At 42.4% G+C, this 18,891-nt stretch overlaps 1 protein-coding gene across 1 annotated transcript in view; it reads left to right on the forward strand.

Annotated features, from left to right (window-relative positions):
- Positions 1 to 18,820, forward strand: part of LOC145999769 (aminopeptidase N-like) — a 137,450-nt gene extending 118,630 nt beyond the window's left edge. The window contains exons 11-16 of the mRNA XM_083137064.1: positions 977 to 1,176; positions 2,763 to 2,930; positions 5,272 to 5,415; positions 12,767 to 12,848; positions 15,583 to 15,769; positions 18,698 to 18,820. Coding sequence (XP_082993190.1) covers positions 977 to 1,176; positions 2,763 to 2,930; positions 5,272 to 5,415; positions 12,767 to 12,848; positions 15,583 to 15,732 — 744 coding nt within the window. The 3' untranslated portion in view covers positions 15,733 to 15,769; positions 18,698 to 18,820. The remainder of the gene's footprint in view (positions 1 to 976; positions 1,177 to 2,762; positions 2,931 to 5,271; positions 5,416 to 12,766; positions 12,849 to 15,582; positions 15,770 to 18,697) is intronic.
- Positions 18,821 to 18,891: the final 71 nt, after the last annotated feature.

The following is an 18,891-nucleotide window of genomic DNA, read 5'->3' on the forward strand; positions in this document are numbered from 1 at the left end:
AGAGCCTGGTTAGCCTTCAACATTGCAGTTACCAGGGTGTACTACGTGGAAATAAGGTTGACTTTTGAGTGCCATCTCAAGAAGCCCTGAGATGACAGGATGACTGGGTGATAGAGATGCTTTAAATTCTTCTGATGCGGAGTCATCTACATCTCTTACATCCGAAGATATTCTGTATCTCATCACCCAAATAAACTCCCTAAGAATGGGTATGCTGGGATGTCCACTCAGGAAGAATTTAAAGCATCTCTACCACCAGTCATCCTGTCATCTCAGGAAGGTGAAACGTTTAATTTGACTTCTTAAGTAAGTGCAACAACAACTCCAAAGCCAGTCCAATCTTATTAGGCTGCATCAGTTATAAGCCTAATCAGTTTTTACTCAATCGTGATGTGAGTAGTGTGATCTTCTCAGGAGGAAGCAAGCGTCAATGTAGTACACTCTAGAAATCTTATTCTTTCAGGACAATGCTGTTCTGCTGCTTGCACCCATACCCACTGCTACTCACACTCATAGATTAAAGTACAGCTCCCCATAAAAATAAACACTCACTTCCATTGAATGTTGCACTTTGGTGTTACTTTGGCAAACCATTATATAAAAAGGAATCAAACTGTGAACCTGATGCTTGGCACACACCAAAAACACACGTTGCTGCATCAATCTATGTGTTTCTTGTGCATCAAATAGATCTGATGCATTTGGTTTTCTGTGTGTGGCAATCAATGGCCCTTTGCGGCGAGGCCCTTAAAGGTTCGCATCCTGGACTTTTAACTTCCATGAGTTTAACTCCAATTGTATTCAACACCCAGATTGGTAATAACGGATAAAAGTAGATTTAGTGCTCCAATGAGCAAAAATAGACTTTTGTGAAATATTTCAGGGAGTGTATTGAAAACTTTGGGATACGTTTGGGAGAGGAGAGACAAGTCAATGTTGAGTTCCGTCCCACCTATAAGCTTGCTTGTGGTTTCAGAAATTCGTCCGGCGGCTGGTGTCGCCGCTGTTCCAGGAGATCGGCTTCCAGACGGGCGACGACGAAGGCCTCATGAGCATCATGAACGCCGAACAGGTGACCCGCTGGGCCTGCAGGGCGGGGCAGGAGGGCTGTGTCGGAGAGGCCAAGGACTACTTCAGCCAGTGGATGGACGAGAGCAGGAACTCCACCGACAACCCGTGAGTCGCATACAATTATATAAGTGTTGGATACCATTCTCGTATTTGGAATGATTTTGGTCTGAAGCACTAGTTTGAGTTCATCTGGTTTACTAGACACTCTGTATTCAATAGAAAGAGCTGTTGACATAAAGTTCCCTTTAGGAACATTATCATACATAACATAAGAAAACGAAATAATTCTGGAGAGGACTGATTCGGAATTCAGAACGAATGTTCAGGTAAACTAAGATTGTTTGCCTGTGCTGAAAATCAGTGATCAGATAATTCACCTAAACGCACTGCCATGGAAATAGGCGGCTGGAAAGAATTGCGCTGTTGCCACATATGGGAAAAGCAAAGCGAGAGAGGGACAAAAGTCGCTGGTTCCCGCGCATTGTGTGGCAACGTCAACCGGGCTGCGTTGCCTAGTTCGAGCGTCAGACCGACCTCTCTCCGGGACACTTTTGTGTCATCCCTGACCTTTCGAGCAAATGCCGTCAGTTTGTATCCCATGGATTACAAAGACCAACTCTACAACGAGATCTTTCATTCTCTTAAACCTCCCAACACACGGGGTTGTGCTCCGACGTGGCAACAGCGGGAACTTCTGCCACCCGCCAAATTTCATGGTCGTGCGTTTAGTGCCAATTCATGGGAAGGTGGTGGGGGAGGATATTACATTGCTATTCCTAATAAATGGTTTACCAATAAGTGTGTCAGAACTTGAAAACGCGACACAACGAAAACGACACCTGACAATTTATATTTCTTTCTTACGTATGAAAAAGCAATCTTTGACATTTATGTTTTGAAAATAACATCATTCAAATGCCCTCCTCTGCTTTGTTTTGTTGAACGGTTTCTTGAGACCCACTGTCTGGCCAATCTTTCACACATATCGTGTGGTAAATTAGCAATGGCTTATTCTCATAAACATTTGATTTCACATAACCCCAAAGGAAGAAGTCCAAAAGGGGTGATATCGCACATCATTCCGTAACGCTTTCAGGAAATTTGTCGTGCAACAATGCGATAGTCGCGCGCGCTGTGTGACATGTGTCACCGTCCTGTTGGAAGAAAACATTGTTCACGTCAACATTTGCCAGTTGTGGCGAATTGGGTGCTGGAGCGGTTGGAAGTCGCTATTCACTGTAACCTGATTGCCTGCTGCATCGTCTTAAAAAGAAAACGGGCCAATCACACTCCCGAGTCCACAGAGCGCACCACACAGGAACTTTTTGCGCATTACCTCTGCATGTTGCTTTGCCAAACACTACTGAGCACGGCTGCCACAGAAGAGCGCCAACATTTCAACCAGTGTTGCCAACGTAACCGTTTAAAGTTCTGACACTCTTATTGGTAAACCCTTTACTATTGGAAAAGAATCACTAAGCACCTGAACTTGCACAGAGTTATGAGTTTTCTGTGTACCGAGTCTCTTTTTGGACTCTTTTAGATCTTGAATGAATTAGTGGGAATGATAAAATCTCCTATCGGTACTTGACAGTTTACGAAATGAACGACGAATATTTTCTGCATAATTACCTCCATAATTGCATTCCTCTAAAAGATATTCTTTCCTGCAACTGACCTCTCTTTTCCAGAGTCCCTGTGAATCTGCGGGAAGTGGTGTATTGTACTGCTCTGGAGCATGGAGGGGAAGAGGAGTGGACCTTCCTCTGGAACCAGTTCCAGAACTACTCCAGAGGCTCCGAGGTCAACACCTACCTGGCTGCCCTGGGATGCACCAAGGAGGTCTGGTTGCTCAAGAGGTAAGCTCCACACTTTCAGAGCTCGCACGGGTCACAGCCGATTACTCCAGAGTGTGCTCTATCATGAAGAGAATGAATCTACTCCAACGATACAGTAAACTTATTTAGTTTTCTCTGTGGGTACCGTACACCAAGCTTAAGAAACTCGCTTTGATTCTTTCTGGAGCATTTACGTGAATCTTATCATGGTTTGGTTTTTCGCCGTTGCCTAGATACTACCAATAGTGTAATAGAGTTACGTAGCCAGAAACTATGGAGAAAATCTAAGCAACGGCGAAAGGAAACCACAATGCTCTGGAAGGAATTCTAGGAATATGTAGTTTCTCAGTGGCATTCGGAAAGGAGAGGCAAATTCGCAGGGTCCAGCGGAACCTTAAGACCACTAATAAATATAACAGGGGTGGGGAAGCCATTTGCCCTCAGAGTTAAAAATACTGAAAAATGCGTCTTTCCTTTCTCACACCTACCTCCTGTATCTTCGACCACGATTACAACGCCACACTGCACTGTTTTCCCCTCTGCACGAACGCGACCGACGAAGCCTCCTGCTTCACTCGCTCCCTCCTCTACGTGCATCTTGCAATGATACAGTGCCGCTGCTCGCTCCGCAGTCCACGCATTCACCAGGTAAAATGTCTCTGACCAAATGAATGGTTATTTCAAATTTTCGATCCACAATTTGACGATATGAACTTTCAGCTACAGGGTGGTCACAAAGTGGGTGTACTCCCCTTTATTTTCGACACTACGATGATAATAGTTGGATTACTTGATATGAACACATACCTGTATCATTGAGTAACCTCTGGGACTTCTTGGAGGTCCTTCAGAACTTTATTGAGGGGAAAGTCACCGCCCGGGAAAAGGTCTTATTCACACTTGTATCACGAAGCGTGCCAAAATATGACTCAGAGTCCGGCCGTGCTAAGAAAAGACGGCCTCCATACCGATGTTCCGGACACTTAAACCATCAGGTACAAGAGCTATTTTTTTTCAACCTCCGATAGGGCATGAAATCATGACCACAGTGAATAGCAAAATGGGTTTATAGACAAAAGTTACGTACACGTATAATCTACTTTTCAACGTAATCACCAAGAAGATTCAGGCATTTATCGTACCGATGCACCAGCTTTCCAATACCCTATGCAAAGAAAAGTTCCGCCTGTCTGTTGAGCCAGGTCTGCTGAAGCTCCGCATTGGTGTGGACGCACCATCCTCCCAATCACTTCCTCATCGCCTGGAAAAGGTGGGAAGTCACAGCGCCAGGTCTAGGATGTAGGGAGGGTGATCAAACACTTCCAAATGGATTCGTTGAAGAAGGTCTTAGGTTGATGCACCAACATGCGGTCGGGCATTGTCATGAAGCAAGACAATGCTCGAAGACAACATGCCTCTCCGGCAAACGGCTCATTCGTCGGTGAATTTCCGCTGCATTGTGCCCCTCTGCCTGTAGAAATCGTATCACACTACGCACCTCGCATTTGGCGGGAGAGTCGATTGTAGCAGACATTTCTACGCGCCCGTCGCTCAGCTTCAACTGAAGCGTTGGCCTTGGCAGTGGTGGTGGTAGTGGCAGGGGGGACGCCAATCACGCTGCGGGACGCCCTGCTTCCTAGCGCTTTATGGGCCTCCTGGCAGCACCATCGGAGGTTGAAAAAAATTGTCCTCGTATGTGTTTATATCAAGCATTCAACCATAACCATCGTAATGTAGAAAATACAGGGGGGGGGGGGTGAGTACGCCCACTTTGTGACCTCCTTGTATAGTTAAGCCTTACAGATAGACAGTAGATATGCCGTAGTAAAGTTAATTTCGAATTTCTCTTTATTGAGAAATTTACACATAAAGCATAAATGGCTATTTTACGAGGAAATCGTGAACGACGGGAAAACAAAAATGATTTAGATGACTTGATGACATTTGTTCTGCTGCAAGACACAACGGCATACTCTGAAGAAAACATATAACCTTTATTGGGAGGGCATCACATTGGTGGTAGCCATTGGTTTTTCTGTGTTACGTGTTGTGCGCATAAGTAATCGAAAGTTGAATTCCTGTAGGAGCGTCTCGCTGCGAGTTTTGCTGTACAGATAATTGGTTCAGAACGCGGCATCCCGTTCTTGCACTAAAGCATACTTGTCTGTAAATTTAGAAAAGACAAGAGATGGTCTGTTGAAAAATTGCGTATTCAACGAAAAATGATTTGTTCTAGACACTTTATTGAAGTCATTTTGTGGCCCCATAATTAAACCACACTGAATAGTACGTTAACCTACCATCTATATAATGTCTCTATATGCCATGGTCGCTTTTATGTGACGCTTTCCTTCCCCTCCAGATACTTGGACTGGTCCATCGAGGAGGACTCCGGCATCAGCAAGCAGGACAGTGCAACGGTCTTCAAAGCGGTCGCCAAGAATCCCGTTGGGTTCTTCCTCGCCAAGGACTTCCTCAGGGACAACGTTAAGCGAATCAACAAATAGTAAGTTCAGTATTCGTCATTTTAGCGTTACACTAACAATGGACGTGTAGATTTCCATGTCTGGCAGTTGAAAAATTGTTCGCAAGCACCTATCTAAGAAGTACTCTTCGCAACATGTTAATTGACCGCCCCGAAAGAATTCTAAGTCCTGAATTCGTAAACTTAGCAATATTGCACTTCAGCGCCAGCTGAGAGTAGCCAACTTTGAGTTCGTCATTCAACTAGACGAAAAACGCTGCGGTGAAAGGATTCCAATTTCGCACATTCCATGAACTTATAAACTATCAATCGCTAATATAATACACACTGAAACTGAAATAGTAAATTGAAATAAGAGTAAGAATGAGAATATTGCGGAATTGTAACAATTCTGCGTGCTCGACTTGAAATCACATACGTTTGAAACACTGAGCAGGGGTTTTCTCCACCTGGAGTAAATCGCCATCAAGTTTGAGTAGAAAGAGACAAATTTCTGAGGAGTTTATGCGACATTTTATTCACAATACCCTGCACAATATCGAACAGTTCTAAAAAAAATCATTTCTTTCACGACTTGTGGAGAAGACGTGCTGGAACACAGGAAGGTCGATTTTATCGTAAGGGAATGTTGTCAGTAAGTTAACGTAGAGCAGTTGGTTAGACGCTAGTATCCATATTTTTCAACACACTTGAAAGGTCGTGGGTTGAAATCCCACCGTCTTTTTTTTTTCAGAGACAGTTGGTATTTCAACACTAAAAATATCCGATGCACACTTCGAGGGATATTTCTCCTGCACATTTTTTCCCTAAGAAGGTAAATGCTTATTCAGTTGCTTGACAGGATTTAAGGTTAAAACTTTTTGTATTTCAGCTATTATTCATAAGCTGAGTTAACACACATTATGACTAATTAACATATAATATAGATGCTTTCAGGATGCTGTAGGTATTGGTATTTAATCCTGGGTTGGAATCCTGGTCAGGCATGGGTGTTTTTGTAAGTTTTCCTTCATCAATTTCATCATCCCATCACCCATTCTCATCTTCGCGATTAACCAAAAACGTTAAAAAAGCGAATTAAGTTAAACTAAATCATCAATCAAGTAATGGAATTTAAGATAAGTATTGTGTACGCTCTTCACTGCACACATAAAATATTAATTATTTCAAAATACTAACACACAATTATAATAGGAAATAATCCACTACATTGATGTAGTGAATTTTTGTAACGAACGAAAGAGTTTAATGTATTCAATTCGCTAAGATTGGTTATGTTATGTCGTTTATATAGTAATGACAGTTCTTGTTTCCCTCACTTCGATCTTCCAATGCATCTAAAACTAATAATAAATCCCCAATGAACGTAAGTAAATGGCTATTGCGCCCGAGGCCGATGCGATAAAAATCTACTAATAACTATTTATATATTGCGTGACATCTAATAAATGCAAAACTTGAGAATGATCATTAATTCGCCACTGCTTTGTATCCAAAATACTTGCCTAATTTCAACAACATATTTGTGTTATTTGACAGAAAGTATTATATCTAACGAACTTTCCACCAAATTCGCAATATTCAAAACAACCACCCTCAGACTTGCATATACGTTACTTGATTCTGGCATTCCACGTGGCACGTGATTGAGTAATATCATTGAAATGGTTTCCGGAAATTCTAAACGCTTCATCATTACTTCCACCTCGTAAAACACACAGAGAGATCATGCAAGAAGAGTATATATATTTTACGTCCCATGCCATACTCCTTCTGAAAATAAAATTCTGCAGCATGAGGAATGGAAGTTACGACCACGCTTGCCAGTAACAAGCACGTTATGAGTCATCACTTCAATCCTTGAATATAAAAGAGCTCTCAAAACCTCGGAAGCCTATCCGGAAATAACCTGGTTGATATTCCTGTAAATCCTCTTCATCAAAGTTCGCATGAGTTTAGGCAAAATTTGAGCTAAAATACACTGCACAATACCGGGCATTTCTGTAGAGAGCAACTTATCCACAATCTGTGGCAATGAAATGTTTGGAGCACTGGCAGATGGTTGTTGCCTCAACCGTGTTAGGAAACTTTTTGTCTATTTCCTTGTAGAACAGTTGGTAAGAGGTGTATTTTTTTATCTAAAATTAAAGATCACAGGTTAAAATCCTAACCGCCCCATTTCTTTTCTGTTGAAGTGAGCACAGAAGTACGATATTTACTGAATACAAAAATTTTGAAATAATTTAACCTTGAATATAACAGATTACTCTGTGAAAAACAAATCGCATGATTACAACTCTATAGTTTCAAGAGTATTCCTTACGCATACTTTCATTCGACTTCTTGTGTATATTTCCATAATAACATGAGGTTTTATATAAAGCAATGTGTCCCCAAAACTGTTTATTGTTCAATTTCCAACATGAACATTGAAACTTGAATGTTTCGGTGATGTTGCATTGAGAGCCGAAGGAATTAATTTTGTGAGTGGAATAGATTTATTATGTGAATAAATATGATGTTTCAATCATTGTTTTGGGGAGAAGATCGTTTAATTATTGTTTTTCTTGTTTGTTGTAGACGAAAAATAGTGACAAAAACTTTACATTAGGTATTACATTAAAAAAACGTGAAAGCTGAGCTGGGTTTGAACCAATACCTCAAAGAGAAAAGATGAACGTAAGAAGAGGTATACCGTCTGACACGTTACCACTACGCTACAGATGTTCTGAGCGTGCGTGCGTGTTTAGTAATACCAAATACTTTTACACATGGATGTCAAGAGCACTCGTTGCAGCACATTTGTCATAATTATTCTTTATTTGTTTATTAAATTAAACTAATGTAATTGTAAACAATGGTAAAATTTATTTTATTATTCTTGACATATTTTTCTCGTATGAATTCGTACGAAACTTTTCATGGTTGAATGTTATTGGATGTTGTCTTTGAACCAACTGCAGCATCACGTGATAAACTATACCAATAGAAGACCGTATTTCCTTTGAACTACGCTCTAAACAGAGGCATGCAACATTTCTCTCTTCAACCTCGCGAAGAATGGATCACTACAACAAATTCACAAGAGAAAGGGTGACCGGTTTAATCGAGGGAGCTGGATTGTCACCTGGTTTAGCTGGCGAGCAGTATGGCGTTCCAGCACGGACAGCAAGGAGGTGGTGGGCTCGATACGAAGAAACTGGTGAGACATCACGGAAAAGACGCGAGAGTTGGGACCATGTTTCGACACCAGTGAAAGATGATCGGCTGATAGCGGAGTGTGAAGCCAATCTATTCCAGTCAGCCACTCAACTCAAGGCAAGGGCCGATTTTCCTCGTTGCCCACAGACAGTTCCACGGAGGCTGGCTGCTTCTGGTTTACGGGCACGAAGGGCAGCAAAGAAAGAGGTCTTGACGGATGCACACAGAACCAATAGGCTAGCATTTGCTGAAGAAAATATTGATCGGGTATAGGTCAGACGAGAAAGTATTTTCTACTGCAAATGATGGTCCGGTTCTGGTCTACCGCCGTCAAGGACAACAATTTGATCCCCATTTTGTTGCTAACTCACGTCGGCGTGGACGGGTGAGCGTGCCTGTCTGGGGTTGGATGTCTCTCAGTGGCGGAGGTGACCTACACCGCATAGAAGGACGTCTCAACGGGATGCAGTATGTGCACATTTTGGAGCATGTTATGGTTCCTGGCGTGCGAGCTTTGTATCCCGAGGGAAATATTGACTTCCAGCAAGACCACTCCCCCATCCATGATTCAGCCATCGTTCAGCGTTGGTTTTCTGAAGGAAACGACATACATCTAATTGAGTGGCCACCCATGGGATGCATCAACCCCGTTGAAAATATGTGGGCCGAGGTCGTTCGATGCTTGAAAGAAAGCTGGCCTGATCCACCACCTCGAAGAAGTGAAGAACTATTTGACCACGTCAACAATGCCTGGAATGAAGTATGCACTTCGCACAGGTATATTCGACATCTTGTGCAATCCGTTCCTCGACGCCTGTGACATGTCATAGATGCAGGTGGCTACGGGACAAGATATTAAATAAATGTTCAATTTTCCCAAACAGTCCTTTTCAGGACTAACAAATTAAACAAAAATACACTCATGTAAGAAATATTTTGGAACCTTTCATATATTATTGTCTTATAGGCCTCAATATAAATAAAAATATCCAGATGAAGTGAGCATCGAACCCTTATCAAAGACACAAGTGGGACTGGAAATGGATGCCTTTACCGGATGTGCCACAAAGCTGCAACAGAATGAACTCCACAGCTAATACGATATCTTAATTTTTGTTTTCTATTCATGCATACACCTATTCCATCTGGAAAACGGTTTTCTTTTAAAGCTGTAGATCACCTATTTTTAACCGTAAGTCCTCCTCCGTAGATGAGCGGGTTAAGGCGTTCACTCGTCTTGACATCGTTCGCTGCGGGACGGCGTAGGTTCGAATCCGGCTCTGGTCGGAATTTATTCGGCCTACGTATAGGGCCAGTGGCAACCCACCATCGTGAGGAAATTGGGAAGCTCCGAGTGAGTGAGCGTAACCCGGTCAAGAAGACCTACAACAACGGCTGGGGGTTCGTCGGGCTGATCACCCGTCACCCCAATACTGGTCTAAGATCTCCACGCGATAATAGGTGACGGAGGAACAGTGTGGGAGGGAGACCAGCAGTCGGTAGATAAGCCAAGGCCCTTCAAGGGCTGTAGCGCTGTGGGTTATTATTTTTAACCGTAAAGATGGCAAAGCATAACCATTCATTAGTTATTTCCTTGCTTTATTGGAGATTTTCCTGTAACGAAGGCACTGATTTGCAGTTAAAATCGAGCCTCCCATACCTGCTTCTCCCAGAGACTTTAACACGTGTTCGTTTATCGTTTGTGCAACAATGGCCTTCTTAAATTATGTTACATTGCACCTCTGAGAGAGAGAGAGAGAGAGAGAGGAAGAAGTTGTGTAGCTTGTGGAAAGCAGGCTAGAATTATATTCAACGCTTCATAGAAAAATATATTGACAAACTGGAAACTATGGAACGATGTTTTCGCGAAAGGAAAACTTATGTAAGAGGAAAGTGAACATGCAGATAGAGTAATTTTAATCACAATGCCGAGTTGGACACAGCAACGACGTTACAAGAAAACAACCCCTAGTCACCTTCAGTCCAGAAACGTCTTGTCAATTTCTTAACTTATTATCATTGACTCATAATGTGTGTTAACACAACTTATGACGCACAGCTGAATGAATTTGATTGAATTTCTGACGAGTACTGACGAGCATATAGGGCCTTAGCCTATCTCCCGACTTCCAGTCTCCCTCCCACAATCCTACCTAGAGGTGTGGAGTTCTTCAACCGGTATGAGGTGACGTGGGGTCAGCACGTCGAGTCCTCAGCCGTTATAGGAGATTTTTATGACCGGGTTACGCTACTCACTCGTAACTTCCAAGCAAAGAACATTCTATTTGTATATGTTTCTGTATTGTTGTTTTAAGTCTACTTTCTGCACAGACAGACTATTCGGTACTGGATCTACATTTTAAACTGGAACCCGAAGCAACGTGCCTTCACCGGGTGTCGAGCCCGGGACCCCTTGATTACAACAACATCATGTTTAAGAACAGACATTAATGACATATAAGCTCTTAAAATATGTGTTAACATAACTTATGACAGCTGAATGAAAGGAAACGTTTTTCCTAAAATCCTGCCAATCACTGAAAGTTTAAGAACATTAGTAGAAGTATTACTTGAGGCATGCACAGTGGCAACGATTACGCGGGGGGGGGGGGGGGGGTGAAGGGACAGTTGCCCCTCCACTATGCTAAATCTTATCTCCCAAGGGAACCTCCCCAGTTTTGGCACCTTGCCCCATCAGTTTTGAAACCCAAACGCCGCCACTGAGCATGCATCGCATAAATATTTACAGTAATATCATATAATATTATATTACGTTATTACAACACTTCGTATTCGGTAAATAAAAAGAAAAAATAATCAGGAAGGGGTGGGATTTGAACCTACGATGTTTCGATCTTGACGAAAACAGTAAAAAATGAAAAGTGTTGTCATCTAACCAACTACTCCAGGAGATTTCTAACGAAAACCTCAGTAAAGCACGTTGATCTCAGTTTAAGAAACCTTGTGCCGGAGTTTCGAACCATTTTTCGCCAAGAACCAAGGAAAAGACACACTTTGCAGAATCGTTTGGTGTTGTGCAAGGTATCTTTCCTAAAAATTTCGTATGAAATCATCAGAAATTTGCCTCCTTGCATTCAAATGTGACGGCAATTCTTTCCAAGTGGATGAGAACCTGTTCAGTGTTTCAAAATGCACATAAATTTACCTTTTTCAAATTCAGAGCGAGGAATCGTGAAATATTTTCAACATCCGTATTTCTACTTAAGATTTTTTTGTCTACTCATGTATTGTATCACTGATTTAGGGTAGGCTTAACTTCATGGAATGTGAAATAATGAACCAAAAATCACAAGAGCGTTTCCATTTAGGAAGAAGAAATGTTGCAAAGTTGGCTACTTTTAGTTGGCTCTAAAGCGCTATGCTGCCAAATTTACGAATTCCGGACTTTGAAATTTTTGAGGCCGGTCAAATAAGATGTTGCCAAGTGTACATTTCAAGAAGGGTCCAAACCAAGTATCTAGTGGCGGTGATTAAGGGGGACGAGGGAGGGCAGCCCCCAAATTATTTGCCACTTTTGCCCCTGCACTATGCTAACCCTTATGTACCAAGGGAAGGTAAACTGTCCTTGCCCCCCCCCCCCCCAATTTTTTGCACCTAGCCTTCTAGTATTGGAACCCAATCTCCGCCACTGCAAGTATCTTACATATAATAATAATAATAAAGTGTATAATCACGAAGTTAATTAGATTAGAATGCCTACTAAAATATTATTAAAATTGATCAATTAATTATTATTATTGCTACAGTCACAGGTAAAAAGATGATTCAAGAACAGATGTATAACAGCACGTATTCATTATTTACCTAATGTCTAATTAAGACACTAAAATTGGACAACTGTCCCCCAAAGAAATTATTTTTATTTTAATTAAATCTATTATTTATTGAACACCAAAAAGGTTGTCCAGTCCAGCTGATGAAAAGTAAAGTTCCTAATCACTATTTTGATGAATATTATTATTAATAGTGTTACGCATAAATTTTCACAGGCACTATCAACGCAAAGCTGCATACTTGTTCTTAATAAGAATTTACTATTCCTGCCATCCATTTTCTTATTAAGACACATGCAACTGTTTGCTTTTGTGTCTCTTCATTTCAGCTTCTAACCTGTGTTAAATTAATTTTCCATTAATTGTTCTTTCTCCAGCATTGGTCCGCATTTCTTCCACATGTCTAGCCTTGTGGACGCCATTTCGAGACTGATGAACCAGCCGGACCACATGAAAGAGGTTAGTTCCATCGCATCTTCATGTACAGTTACCAGCAATAAAAAGTTGACACCTAGACGCTTAAATACTAGTTCCTGCAATGCGTGTTGCATAACTCTACCACGATAGCAGAACTTCCAATTGAAAAGTTGATCATGAATTTATCGAATTTGACTCATCGCCGTGAAGTGAGGCAACACACATAACTCCGAGCAGAGAAGCCACTTAGTCCGGGCCTAGGTCTCTAAATTATATTACCGGTGACTGTACACCCAACGGCAAAGATAATAGTATCACTATTTCCATTCTTCTTTATTCTACATCCTTCGTTCTTTTAAAATATGGAATTCCGTTTCATTTCAATACATGTCCACCACGTTCTGGAAAACAGACCGAATGATACTGGTGATGGACAACTCGCCTACTATTACTTTTGCAGTTGGGTGTACGAAAGCGTGGGTGCAGGTAGAATGCTCAAAGGGAATAAAGGGGCCTCAAGTTACGCTGCTGCTGAAACTCAAATCTCAATCAATACCCAAAGGTATCTAGCTGTTATCAAAATGTCCGATCAACATCTCTCAATATGCAGAAGCTTCATTCAGCATATCAAAAACATGTTTTATTGACTTATTTATTTATTAATTATTTACTTTTATAACTCTCATGTCTTTCGTGACACTGACAGTTGGCATGCATGGACGGACGAACACAACTGGTTATTTTTTCCAGCCTTTGCTTATTAATATCCTGTAACTAATGAACAACACAAATTTGGACAAATACGATTACAATAAACCTGGCTCGAGCATCAATTTAGAAATTGTCTTAAATAATGAGCGCTGCAACTGTGTCTATTCCAGAAAAAAACTTAGGTCCGGTTTAGAAGGAAGCATTTGCTCTAACATTTTTGGTAGCATAAGTTTCATAGAATTTTTATAGCAGAGAGTACTTTACCCGGAAGGATTTCACGTAACACTACGGTTACCATTTGCGACTGTCATGCGAAGCATGCTGAGAATGGTTGATAATATATACAGCACGAAAGGCATACGACTGACGTGGCTTTCACATAATAATTAATATACGTGGGTTCGAAATTTAATACTGGCAACACTGCTGAATATATGTCATGAAACGGAACCGGTGCTTTTCACTTATACCACATGTTATACCGCGTTTGTTAGAACCTGTCCCGTTTTCCGCGTTAGCGATCGCTCGACAGTTTCGGTGCCAGTGAGAAACGAGGAAAAAATCGTCTGCTGGGCAGCGAGGAGCGAATGGAAGCCAGAAGAGAGGCGCTTACGTAGACGCTGTTGAGACGTTGCGTATTTTAATTGGCTGCCTGGCTTTGACTTTCCCCAGCACGGAGAAAAGCCAGCGACCAGCTAGCGCGGGAACCGGGACAGGTTGTAACAAACACGGTATAGTTTGATACCTAAGCTACCTCCCAGGAAATGGACTCTTCCTTCCAATACTAGGCGCATGCGCAGTGACAAGAGGAATAGAGTATCATTAGAGTTGGCGGTCTAAAGTTGTGTAATGTGCAGTCCGAACCCCACAAATGTCAAAATTCTGGAGATTCTTGCCGTTCCTCCAGGACAGACCGTCAATGCGCAGTATTACCAACTTGTCTGTGGTTTTACTGTTCACATTTGAAACATAACCTACGACCTGTGTTGCGAAACAAGAGGGGACACTTTCTGCTGAATCCTCCCGCCATTTTGCAGTACAATGCTCGGGCGCATGTAGCGCAACCTGTGGCTGATTTGTTAGCTCGATGGGGCTGGTAGATGCTCTACCAGCTCCTGTGACTTTGATTTGATCCCTAAGATGAAGATTCCGAACTGTTCCAGAGATTCTTCAGACAACATTCAAACCATCAACAGAACAGGCATTGCACAGAAATACTAGGACATCCACATCGCTAGCAACGGTTGTACACAATGCTGCTGACTACATTGAAAGGCTGTAAAAGTTTCACAGAGGTATCTGTTTCTTATCATTTGTAAATTAATAGTTGCCACTATTAAATTTCCAACCCAGGTATTTAAAGACTTGATTTTTTTATTTGATTTGTTGGTGTAAGTCCACTTTATGAACAGTAAGGCTAATCGGGACTGGGCCTACAGTTTAAAGTGGGATCCGAACCACTATGTGCCTCCACCTGGACTCTAACCCAGGAACCCTTGATTACACTGCGCCATCGGGGAGGCCCCTACGTATTTAAAGAAGAAGACGTGTAATTTAAAAGACAAGTTATCGTGTAAACGCACTGAAACACTACACATTTTATTTGTAAAGATAAGTAACCATCAATCTCACCTACATAGCCTGTTGATATATTTCTGCCCATGAGCCAGTGTCTGGTGTTTACAATTGAAACAACTAACTTATTCTTCCATGCGTGTACTGTATGCGCTTTAAAGTATGTATTTAAGCAGTGCCATTGATTTGCACTTAGTGCCTTTTTTTAGAAAACGCTCTTCCTCTTAGTTGAATAGTTATCGGCTTTTGAAAATGTGAAGTGATACATTGTTTCCATCTCACTCGGCCGCCATTACAACTGCACTCGTGACCTAGACGTCGCTTCTGATTGGTTATGCTACGAAAAATTCTACGGAAGTAGAACGTATCCTATCCTTGAGGAAGCATTTTGGCCATGGCATAAATGTTAAGACAAATGCTAAGGAAAATGCTTTCTTGTAAAGAGGGCCTTAGAAATTCTCGCAGTAACCACTACCTCTATGTGTTCCAGTTGGAGGAGTTGCAGGCGAACAACAAGGAAGAGTTAGCATTGGCCAGCAGAGCCCTGAAGCAGGCCAATGAGAGAGTCTCTTCCAACATCAACTGGATGCAGAGGAACTATGACGTCATTCTCGAGTGGCTGGAGCAACACGATGAGTGATGTGCAACTGGAGTTCTCCCAAGGTGGATACATGCAGGTGAGTCGCCTCCAGGAGTACCGGTTTAAATCAAGGTTGTTATAGGGTCCAAGAATTTTAAATAAATTCAATTCTCGTCCTGGAGAGAAAATCAGCAAGTGCAAATGGGTTGTAGATCGCAAAGAACCTTTTGTCATTTTAAGTACAGAACATTCCCTGACATTCGCTATGAGACTCGGCGGCAAGCGGCCCGGCATCAGCGCTTGTCTTTCCCGGTGAACGGGGTCCGCGACATTCGCTAGAGTCGGCTATTAAAATTACAGTTTTCATATTGTGTACTAACCTTGACTACAGAAGGTGTTGAAAATGATGTCCCTCTTCTGCAACACATTCCTTGCATCTCCCAAGGAAATTGGCATTTACACGTGCAAGTTTGTCTACTGTAATTCTCCCGATTTTTCGTACAATACTCTCTTTTAACTCACGGATGGAAACTTTATCACGAGGTTTAATATAGTGGTCCGATGTGGAACGGGAACACCAGGAAATTTCGTTGCAAAACGTCGTCGCACTTCTCCACAATTCCTCTTTCCTAAGTAACACTCGACAAGATAAATCCTTTGTTGTAATGTAAACTTTTGTGGTGCCATATTAAGCCACAATCTTCAACACACGGACACGACACAACACAACTTCCGAGGGAGGATTATGCTGGCGTCAGTCTGCAACGTCAACAGAAAGGGAAAGAGAGCGAAGGCAGGGAGAACGAAAAAAACAGACTGTAGCGTGCGACTGTCGCGAACCCGTTCACCGGCAAAGACAAGCGCTGATGCCGGGCCGCTTGCCGCCGAGTCTCGTAGCGAATGTCAGGGAATGCTCTGTATTTCGATTCGATCCAGCAACCATTTTCCGGTTGAATTTAAATACGGTCCAGGGACTTTTTTCAATGAAACAATACCCAACTTGGACCGAATTTAAATTGTGCGAGAAAAGAGGTTCCGCTCCTGTTCCGGAACAAATATCACAGTCTTACTACATACATATTCACACACACTGGCTTCTGACCTTGCGTGCTGTATATATCCCCATCGTTTTCGGGATGGAGGGAAGGACTCTGGCGCTGGTGGCAATCTAATTTTCAATGTGCCCGTCCTAAGAACAACATTGGCTGCCTTGAGACAAGAATAGCCTCGTCTAGCTCGATGCTCCTTTGTTACCGTCCTTGCACTCCCGCGTCTGGTTGGTGCAATACTGAAGAATCTACTTCGTTAATTTGGTGTCACGTACTGTATTTGGTGTCTGCACCGTTTGCACTACGTTCTGGAGCGGCGTACAGTGTAATGTATGGTCACGTTGTACGTGCTAACCAATCGAACGAACGGAACTTGAACAGCAGCCTTCTGGCACTACAAAGCTTATCGCTCTCTGGGATATGGAGAAACGCAGCTCCTTCTATTGAAATCAAATGGTGTAACGCCCACTACAGGGAAACGCGCGCAACCGAAGCGGGAATTTCCATGCCAGAAGTGAGCAGGTTATCTTAAAGCTTGACGCAAACAGAGACGCGCAAAAACGCAGCAACAGAACGCAACAGACGCGCTTCCGGTGTCTCAGTGGGTTATAACCTGGAAATTTCTGGCAGGGAAATTCCCGTGTCGGTTCCGCGCATTTCCCTTTAGTGGGCGTTACACCATTTGGTTTCAATGAAAGCAGGCAATTGAAGTTTTGTTGCGTTCTTTTACCACGTTCCTCTGCGTCTCCTTGGGCGATAAGCTTAAGGCCTACTTGAACAGAATTTCCTTGCACCAACTTGACACTGGGGTGCACTTGCGCTACACATGATGTCAAAAAGTGCAGCGAATTAGACTGGACTAATAGGTTTGACAACATGTCGTGTTTCAAAACTACAGGGTTATTCAAAATGATTGATACACTTTCATTCATGTATATTTCCTTGAATATGTACATTCCATATAAATAATATACATTCAAGAGAGAGAGGAAAGTCTAAGCGGTAGCCGAACTCATTCCACACACGAAGAAGCATCTCTTGTGTAACTGAGTTCACTGCAGCTGTGATACGGTTCTACAGGTTCCCTAGAGTTTGTGGTAGAGGTGGTACGTACACGGCTTGTTTGACATACCCTCATGGGAAAAAGTCACATGGTGTGATATCAGGAGATCTCGGGGGCCACGACAGAAGAGCCAGGTCTTCATTTCCTATGCGACCTATCCATCGGTGAGGAAGGACTTCATTGAGAAACGGCGTCTCAAAACTCGCCATACAGTTGCTTGAGGCATTCCAAGTTCTCTGCTAGCTGCATCAGTTGACTTTCTAGGACTGCGCACAAAACTGCCTTCAATTCGCCACACATCCTTCTCTGACACACGCGGTCGGCCCGTGTTTTTTCCTTTGCAGAGACATCCAGTTTGCTGAAATTGGTTAAACCAACGGTATATGCTCCTCCTAATTCGTGGTTCTATGCCGAATCGAAGACGGAATGCTCGCTGCATTGCTGTTGCCGATTCAGTTTTGCCGAACTCAAGAACGCAGAAACCTTGTGCTGCATGGTGGCCATCTTACTCGGAACTGAACTGAAGGGTTCTTGGTGGCACGAGCATGCGCACTCGAGTGGTTGGTTACGCAACTGCGCTCTAGCGGTAGTATTAGAAACTTTAGACCTTCCCCTCTCTCTTGTATGTATATTATTCATATTCAGTGTATATTCAAGGAAATATACATGAATGAAAGTATATCCATCATTTTGAATAACCCTGTATATTACTTGAGTACCGCGAGCGGCGTTTGGCACTCTGGGACACGGAAGTAAACGACGATAGCCGAACACAACCGATCGCTGAATCCTTACTTTCAAGCCGTCTGTTCAGAAGGCGCCTGGTACATACAAACTACACTAGTATTATCTTTGACAAATTGTCCAAGAGTATCTCACCCTTGTAACCAAATACTTCTCTCTTGTTTTGCAGGGCTGACCCATCTGCGGGATTCTCAACAAGCTGAATCATCACTGAATTTTACTCCTTGTTCTTTTTTAACACTTTTCTATTATTTGTACTTTTATACATTTGAATAAACGCTTTAATAAGTTATTTTAGTCCATTTTTAGTAGAATCAGTGCATGCATCATTAGCTCTGACATCGAGAAGCAGAGTCCAGGGAC

This window comes from Lepisma saccharinum, chromosome 15 (assembly GCF_977018435.1).
Source record: "Lepisma saccharinum chromosome 15, izLepSacc3.1, whole genome shotgun sequence".
Classification (NCBI taxonomy): domain Eukaryota; kingdom Metazoa; phylum Arthropoda; class Insecta; order Zygentoma; family Lepismatidae; genus Lepisma; species Lepisma saccharinum.